General features: G+C 38.0%; 1 protein-coding gene across 1 annotated transcript; it reads left to right on the top strand.

The window, feature by feature from the left end:
* Positions 1–674: 674 nt before the first annotated feature.
* LOC131448268 (actin-binding LIM protein 1-like) lies at positions 675–8,950 on the top strand. Its single transcript, XM_058620570.1, has 8 exons — positions 675–1,030; positions 2,057–2,191; positions 4,185–4,368; positions 4,462–4,568; positions 5,281–5,407; positions 5,555–5,648; positions 6,479–6,566; positions 7,860–8,950. The coding sequence occupies exons 1-8, from the start codon at positions 718–720 to the stop codon at positions 7,940–7,942; spliced, it is 1,131 nt and encodes a 376-aa protein (XP_058476553.1). The 5' UTR covers positions 675–717; the 3' UTR covers positions 7,943–8,950.
* Positions 8,951–9,241: the final 291 nt, after the last annotated feature.

Here is a 9,241-nt window from a genome sequence, read left to right as displayed (position 1 = left end):
TTTAGTCCATATTAAAATGTTTGTTATTATGCTGTTCCTCCAGTGAAGAAGTCAGTGAATATCACTCAATAACACCCATGAAAAACACTTTTAATAGATCTTCTTTCTGCTTCACCAAAGCAAATCATCTGACTGACATTGTCCTTGATTCACAATAAAATAAAAAAATAAAAAACTCTAAACCAGAGGTCATCGACCTTTCTGAGGGGTAGAGAATAATATGGAGGGCATCACATTTTTTATCAATATCACAATATTTTTACATTGTTTTAATTTCATGTTTTATACTATGAAAACAAAACATGCTATTTTTTTGTTTTCATATCAATGTTTGAAATTGTTTCAAATTCATACAATAATGTCTTTGAAATGCACATGTTTTTCCTTTGACATTTGATCACATTTGTTTTTTCGTTTCAGAAGCAGTAATTCAGACAATCAGACAATGTCCGTTAGTTTAGTAGATCCAATCCTAATGTGTAAGTGACTACATGTGCTCGCAGACAGACTGACAGATGACCTGATAGAGAATTCCTAGAGCTCAGATCCTCCTTTTACTGCGAAGATAAACCTATAAATAAACCTGACTTAATCTTCTTAGAGTGTTTGTGGTCGGAGTTAGTCTTTTACTGCTTAGTGGACAACACACACGCTGAGTCAGTCACAAAGTCTTAGAGAGAAACCTAATACCTGCCATCCATCGTCACACTGTGCTTCATGGTTTCTCACCTGGGATCCATCTGCAGCCTCGGCTGTTTGGCTGAAAGTGTGGACATGAGCATGACGAGCCCTCTCAACCTCAGCAGTCTGGGCCGGATCTGCGGCTCCAGTCACAGCAAGGAAACGGTCATTTTGGACCGGGTCAAGAGGAAGAACTCTGTCAGGCGCATGTCAATCATTGAAGACGGTGAAATTGCAGAAGTTCTCTATCTCATTCCTAAACAATCCATGATGGAGCAGCTGCCTTTCCTCAACCCCGACGACTACATCCTGTGTGAGAAGATGGCTGCTATTCCTGCAGAGCTGTCAGGTATGTACGCGTCATCTGTGTGTGGCTGTAATGGTCAAACAATGTGCCTCCACTTAATCTTATATCAACCACTAGTTATTATGTGTAATCATTTTGTATCGAGTCAAAATAACCCATCAACTCTGTGTTAAACAACTCTAACATAAAGCACATACAACATTCACACTTCATCTTTTCATTCATCTCACAGATTCTATGACTAATGAATATACAGACATGTTAGATGCAACATCAAGATGTCGGATAATGAAGGTTTTGTTTATTCTGATAAGAATAAAAATATACATGTTTTAATATGTGTGTATATATATATGTGTGTGTGTATATATGTGTGTGTGTATATATGTATGTGTGTATATATATGTGTGTGTATATATATACGTGTGTGTATGTGTATATATGTGTATATACTGTATATACAGTACATGTGTGTATATATATATGTGTGTGTGTATATATATGTGTATATGTATATATATGTGTATATATGTATATGTGTATATATATATATGTGTATATATGTATATGTGTATATATATATATATATATATATATATATATATATATATATCATTTCACTGTTATTAGCCCTGTTTCCTCCACTCCTCACGTAGTTGAATTAGCGGTAGCCAAACTTTTACTCACTCGTCACATGATTGGAACCATAGTCACATGACATGTAGACAGGAGGCTTGATGAGAAGACTTATCTTCAACTTTACTTATGTTTAAGAGTACGTTAGTCATTTAAAACACGTTTGTTAGCACTGACAGCTCATAGGTCTGTATCTGGATTAGAAGCACAAACTCTGGGAGTTGAAAGGGGCGTGTCACAAGTCTGCCTTTTCCAAACGCGACACAGGTTTGTGGGTTAGAGTGTCGAGATTTAATATATACTGTAATAAACTGCTGGTCCACTGCATGACAGGGACTAAAATATCTTATTAATAATATATGGTTTGCTTTGAAGTTTTATTTTGACTTATCATTTTTTTAAACGTTTAATATTTGACTAATTCCCTCCAAGTGCTGCCTGCTCTGGACGGCTGCTACCCAAGACCAAAGCAGGCCATCCTGTGCTTCAGATGTGGGGAACAATGCAAAGGAGCTGTGGTTCAGGTCCACAACACTCACTTACACATGAAGTGCTTTAACTGCAAGGGTGAGTAACAACATGAGTAACAACCGTGTCCTGCAGTCACACACTATGCAACAAAATCCCTCATATAGTGTTTTTATAGTACTATGGTGAAAATTCAACTGTAATTCAACATATGAACTTACAATTTTACGCATTGAAAAGCTTTGGCTGTTTTGTCAGGTTAAGAAAATGTCTTGTTATTTTCCTACGAAAGATTTCTTGCAGAAAAGTGATATTCAAGCAAAAGACTTGAAAGAATCCCGTCAGCGAGAGATCCCTTTATTTATAAAAAAGGAGCGAACAGCATCAATGCAAAATGTGTTGACTGTGCTCAAATAAAATAGCATCTGGAGAGTTTTACTCACAAGACACCAACAAGGTTTTACACTCGTTTGTTGTAGAAAATCTCTTGTGATTGTAATTTTTATTCCCATCTGGGGAATTGGTTTCTTAACTTTGAGGTTCATGCATAAGCATATTTGTACAAGTTGTAGATTTGTTGATAAAACAAATATGCAATCTACTATTACAGTATACCGTACAATATATATACTGTACAACACATATGTTTCAGATTTACATAGTCAGAGCAAATAATTATAATGATGGCATTGTCGTGGCCCCTCCCCTTCCTGGGGGAGCTCCACCCCCAGCACTGTGTCTACGTAGCGATGCACAGAATGTGGTGCTACACATTTAATGAACTTCTCTTTGCTCCGTCTACTGCATTAGCTGCTACCATGCTAAAAGCTAAATACCTGAAGTACAGTGTTAACATCATGCTAATCCCCAGAGTCCGCAGTAAATGACTCAGAGACTGAATGAAGTGCAGAGAGGGGGCAGTGCCAAGAAAAAAATAAACATAAAAGAAAAATACACACAGCAGTATTTTGTTGGTAAACGTTGTAAACATTAGATATAATAACAGAAACGGAGACAGAATGAACCGAGCCAGAGGAAAGAAAGGGAAATAACGTCTTTTTCTTTACATTAACGGTTTGTGCTGTTTCCGTCTGCATATTTAGCGACTTCACAGACCCCCGGTGACTTTTTGTTATTTAAAAATAAAAAGCGACTAGCGACTTTCTGTCATAAACCTAAATACTTTATGAGAAGGAAATGCACAATTCTGCGCCACAAGTGAGATCCATCTAAATTAGAGTTCTCAACAGGCCTGAAAATTACAACCCGACCCAGCCCGCGGGTCTTTAAGTCCGAACCAGACCCGGCCCAAATAAGGCTGCCAGCTGTGTAGTATCGTTGTCATTTTACTGGCAGTGATGTCTGAGTGGTTCTGCCCATAGCAGCACAAGAGTGAGGATATTTATGGCCCTCCAGTTCACGCTGAGCATCATAAAAGGCTCCAAAAGTGACACTAACAAGCCCAAAGTGTCGGGGGTTACATACACAGCGGCGTCAGGTCTGCCCCTCTCCAGATTTACTCTTCACTGCACGTGAACGGCAACGATTCACAACAAACAACATATCATTTACAAACTGCAAGAAATGTGTTTTATGAGCGGAAAAAAGGAAGCCCAAGGCCCGGCCCGAGGCCCGGCCCGCCTCAAGAACTCTAATCTAACTGTATTTACTGACACACAGAAGCGCGGTGTGAGCGCAGCAAAGTGCGCACACACACACAAAGTCATTGACACAGACACACACAGCGCATATAAACAAAGTCACAGACAAGAACGAGCTGTGGATGTGCAGTGCAGTCAATCACTGATCTGTTTTGTTTATTCAAGTAAAAATAGGTTTTGTTTTGTCCTCTTTATTTTACGACTCAACACTTTTTTCGCCCCAGTGTGTGAAAGACAGGACGTGTCTTTTCACACTGACTTTAGTTACTTTTCATTGACAGTAGTTAAAGGTAAAACTGTCAAACAACTTTAAAATGGACATTTTTTTCACTTATGCCAAAAAAAACAATCAACTGCAAACTGAACATAAAAAAGCTAATAAAGCAAATGGAAACGTTGTTGATTGTCTCTCTCTCTCTCCCTGTGTGCAGTGTGTGGCTGTGACTTGGCTCAGAGTGGCTTCTTCCTGAAGAACAGTGACTATCTCTGTCCAGTGGACTTCCAAAGGCTTCATGGCACGCTCTGCAACAGTTGTGGTGACTCAGTAGAGGGGGAGGTGGTCACGGTCTTGGGGAAGTCCTATCATCCGGCCTGCTTTGTGTGCACTATTTGCAAGTAACTGAAAAAACAGCAGTTTTTGCATGTTATGCAAACATGGTTAAGGGAGCTGAAATGAAGGCTATATAAGAATCTTTCTCTGTTTTACAGGCAGCCATTTCCAATGGGGGACTGTGTGACCTTTAATGGGAAAGACTGTCTCTGTCATCGCTGTATTCACCCTGGGTCCTCTGCTCCTAATGACATCAACTATTCTGGTAATGAATTTGTATTAAATCAATGTTTCTATTAAAAAAAACACTGTTCTATAAAGGGTCACATGCAAACCCAATTTAGATTATTCACAGAACACTGGCCAGCTGTGGCTTCCATACCAAATACCTATTTGTGATAAAGTCATTCATAACGTGTACCAACATGTCAACCTCCATCATAGACGCACCAAATCTTTAAAATAATATATCTCATAATATGAGATGAACACATGAATCTGTCTGTCACAGGTGGGTTTTGAACCCAGGACTCTCAGTTCCTCTCAGGCCATAAATAATACATTATAAAACCGAAGCTGCGGGCGGTACAAAATCTGACCAAGGGCCGCGACTTTGGACATGCCGGAGGGTTCTCTGCTCTCCTTGATGTTGTCAATGTACAGTGCCTTGAGATAATGTATGTTATGATTTGGCGCTATACAAATAAAATTGAATTGAATTTAATTGAATTGAATCTATACAATTACAATATACACAAGTAAACCTTTATATGGGAACCTCATCTGTTGACACAGTCATAGAAGGCGATGGCTGCATTTTTGATCGGTGAAAGCCACCGTAGTTCTCAGGGAAGGGCGGGCTGAGCAGAGGAGCATCACTTTGTTGCCAATGAGCTCATCCTCCACATATCACTGTAAATAACAAACTGTTAGAATAACAACGTGAGCCCGTTCTAATGTTGACTCTGTGGTTTTAGACTGCACTGGCTGTGGGAGAGACATCAAAAATGGTCAGGGTCTGTCAGCCCTGGGTGGACAGTGGCACCTCGGCTGCTTCAAGTGCAAAACCTGCAGGAAAGTGCTGAGTGGAGAATACATGAGCAAGTACGTGCAAATCTGTCATTTATACTATTCATATTCATCTCTCTAATGCACCAGTGACGGCTGAAGAAAAAACATTTCTGATAATTACTCACATAAGAACATGTGTTTTCTCGTATGAAATCTTTTATCTTCTTCTTATCTATCCAGAGATGGTTCTCCCTACTGTGAGAGAGACTACCACAGTCAGTTTGGAGTGAGGTGTGTGGCATGTCACAAATTCATTACAGGAAAAGTCCTTGAGGTAAGAACAGTTAGTGACAGTGAAAGTTACAGTGAGATGTTAAACAGTGCAGTGTAACCCAGGAGTGTTTTAATGCTGTGACACATGCGTATGAGGTGGTTTTGTTCCTTTTCAGATGCTTTTTAGAGATGATTAAGCACGATCATCATAGTAACACATAATGACCAGACTAGAGCTGAAACAATTAATCGATTACTAAATGAATCGACAACTATTTTGATAATTGATTCGTCGATTTGAAGCTTTTTTCATGATTAAAACAAGATTTTCCGATCGTTTAAGCTTCTTAAATGTTAATATTTTCTTAATTTCTTTGCTCTGGATAACAAAAAAAACATTAAAATGAATCATTTTGGTTTGTGGACAAAACAAGACATTTGAGAACATCATAATTTCCAGGTTTGACGCACACCGATCAACATTTTTTAAGGTTTTATGACATTTTATGGACCAAACGATTAATCGAGAAAATAATCGACAGATTAATCGATTATGAAAATAATCGTTAGTTACAGCTCTTAGAGTTAAAAAGATCAGTCAAAACGACAGAAGTTAAGAAATCTGTCAGTGAAGTGAGGTTTTAGACTCCTTTAATGTTCCATTTTACGGAACTTGTGGAAAACACATGAGAGAATGACCTTGTAGGCTGGTAAGTGGCTGAACACACAACTCAAAAATATTAGTGATCTGCTGTGCTCACTTTAAAATCATGTTCATTATTTAAATGAAAGTAATGAATAGTTTTTTTTACAGTTTCTGAAGTTGAATCAAAGCCATGGATGGTGACTGACCTCTGCTTCATGCAATGTTTTTTTTTTTATCTGCTTCAGGCAGGGAATAAACGTTATCACCCAGGTTGTGCAAAATGCAGCTTGTGTGACAACATTTTCACAGAAGGAGAGGAAATGTTTCTACAAGGTCAGTGTAACACTAGAACCTCACTGTGAACGTACTCATACTGTGTACTCATGGATTTCATCATATAGAACCTTTCATTGTGTATATAAACATTCCATGCCGAGCGAGAATGCACGTGCAGTTTGGGGTCAGAAAACGTCACAACAGGTACGTGAATAGCATGTATGTCCATGGTCCTCCACCAAATAATTCCGAATATGTTCTTTTGTTGCCTAAATAAACATAAATGTGTACTAGCCGACGGCAAAAGTCTGCCTGACTCAGCTTCAGCTACTTGTTAACAAGCTAGCCGGTCGGCAGCTAACTACAAGCTAGCTACGTCCAAGACCACAACACAACTAACCCTAACCCTACCCTAACCCTAACACTTTAGGCAGCATAGGTAGGGTTGGCAACTGTCCCGTATTAGCCGGGACGTCCCTAATATTGGGCCTAATTTATTTGCCCCGCACGTGTCCTCTCTTGTCCTCTGCAAAACTGCTATCTTTATGACAAATTCAATACACTGTATATTCACACAAAACCATACTCGTCACCTTTTGTCCCTTATTTCATAGGTTTCATATACATATATATGAAACCTATGCTTAGGGTTGCCAACTTTGTAGCATAAAAAAAATAGTATAGGTTTCATAAATACGTGTGTGTGTGTGTGTGTGTGTATATATGTATTTGTATATATGTATGTATGTGTATATTTGTGTATATGTGTGTATATATGTGTGTGTGTATATATATATGTGTATACTGTATGTGTGTATATATGTGTATATATGTAAGTATGTATATATATATCTATGTATATATGTGTGTGTATATATGTATGTGTATATATGTTTGTATGTATGTATATATATATATATATATATATATATATATATATATATAGTAGTATAGGTTTCATATATATACATATACATATATATATGAAACCTATGCTTAGGGTTGCCAACTTTGTCACTATGAAATAAGGGACAATGGGTATGGTTTTGTGTGAATATACAATGTATTGTTTTAAGGAATCGTAATCTAACAGAAAGAGCTGATAAATGATAACTTGTCTATTTTTTTGAAAGGGATAAGATCCTGTCGGGATTCTGAAGAACTTGCTGGTTCTATTTTCACAGCCAACTACGCTACATGTAGCATCTTATGTGTTGGACTGTTGTACAAGTTAATGGTACGAGTGTGTTTTCTGACCCCAAACTGCGCGCGCACATTTCTGTGACGTAGCTCTCAAAAGGGTCAATATAAATGCAATCAATCCTTTTTTGAAACTCTCCTTGTTAACAGGGTCGACAGTTTGGCACCCGCACTGCAGAGACAACAGAACTGAGGACGGTTACGAGGCATGGTGTCTCAATGGTCCCACGTAGAAACTCAAGTTTGTTTTGCTGTATAAACCACACATTGCTCCATAAATTCAAATGAAATCTTTAGTTTAGATTTACTTTTACTGATGCATTCTTACCAAACAAGGCAGCAGCACAAGATACAAGACATAGGGTTCACTGTCATATGCACAATTAGCCATCAATAAATAAAGATGTGTAGTAGGAGTCTGCAAAAGGTCGCAATAGAGCTCCCAAAGTTTGCACTCAGCACCAGGTTAGCTGGAAAAACATTCAGTTCACTGTGACTTCCAAAGAGAATCCACAGAGACCAAGCACAAAAATCACATTTTATATATTCATTTATTTATATCGAACATGTAATTTATTCAAAAGACAAAGAAAAAAAAGAACATATTTCATGTTCAAAAGTACGGAAGTGCATTGCATCAATATTAAAAATAACAGCTGTAAGCAGAAAACAGCTGTAGGCCAACCTGTTTCATGGTTTTATACCAAAAGTTAATTAAACGTTATTCTTATAACAAAAAAGAAAGAATTTACTTCATTCAAAGCCAGAACTTCCCAGCGTCTGCGTCAGACTCCTGTAGAAACATGGTGTGTTGAGATTGTGGAGGACTTTGCTTAGCAGCCCATGACTATATTATTATAAATGGCTTATCTAAGGCTATGAAAATCATACAATAATTATTATACAGCATTTGCAAGCATAGTAAATTAGATTTTTGCTAATATAAAATGCTAAAATAATAATCCAGAAATACTACAAACTAGCTTTCACCAGGACTGACTGTTGACTGTAGGAAAATCATCCTTAAATTGGACGAGGTGATGGTCTGGATGATGTTAGCTTAGAGGGCTCTATGGGGGAGGAAGAGTCTAAATTAGAGGTCTCAAACCTGCGGCACGTGGGCCACATGTGGCCCCCCAATGAATTTCATGGTAAAATTACTTATTTCTGTATTTTTGTGATTTATACATTCATTCATTGACAACTGTATATGTTGTTCCATAATAAAAAAAACAACACTATTTTGAAATTCATTGAAAAATCATCATTATTGTGACATCATAATGGAATACCTTGCCCACTCCGACAGTACAGTAGGACTTGTTTCCCTTGAGCAGACCAGATGCTCATTGGCCCCTGGGTCCTTTGAGTTTGAGAGCCCTGGTCTAAATGCATACCTGGTGTTTCAGTGGCTTCTACAGTGAATCCGTAACACTACCAAGGAGGAGGTGTTTTTTTTTGTTATATAGAATGTCATCTTAGAGCTTTGTTACGATCCCAAGGTGGTGACTGCTTTTTCCTTTAGTGTCTGT

This window comes from Solea solea, chromosome 21, assembly GCF_958295425.1.
Source record: "Solea solea chromosome 21, fSolSol10.1, whole genome shotgun sequence".
NCBI lineage: Eukaryota > Metazoa > Chordata > Actinopteri > Pleuronectiformes > Soleidae > Solea > Solea solea.
The sequence above is the reverse complement of the archived record's forward strand: the minus strand, read 5'-3'. Positions and strand labels throughout refer to the sequence as shown.

What these genes read in the sequence shown, in the direction of transcription:
- LOC131448268 (XM_058620570.1), top strand. Translation starts at nt 718, where the DNA reads ATGGTTTCTCACCTGGGATCCATCTGCAGCCTCGGCTGTTTGGCTGAA. An exon ending in TTTGTGTGCACTATTTGCAA is followed by an intron (nt 4,369 to 4,461) that starts GTAACTGAAAAA and finishes TCTGTTTTACAG; the next exon opens with GCAGCCATTTCCAATGGGGG. An exon ending in AGTGGAGAATACATGAGCAA is followed by an intron (nt 5,408 to 5,554) that starts GTACGTGCAAAT and finishes TTATCTATCCAG; the next exon opens with AGATGGTTCTCCCTACTGTG.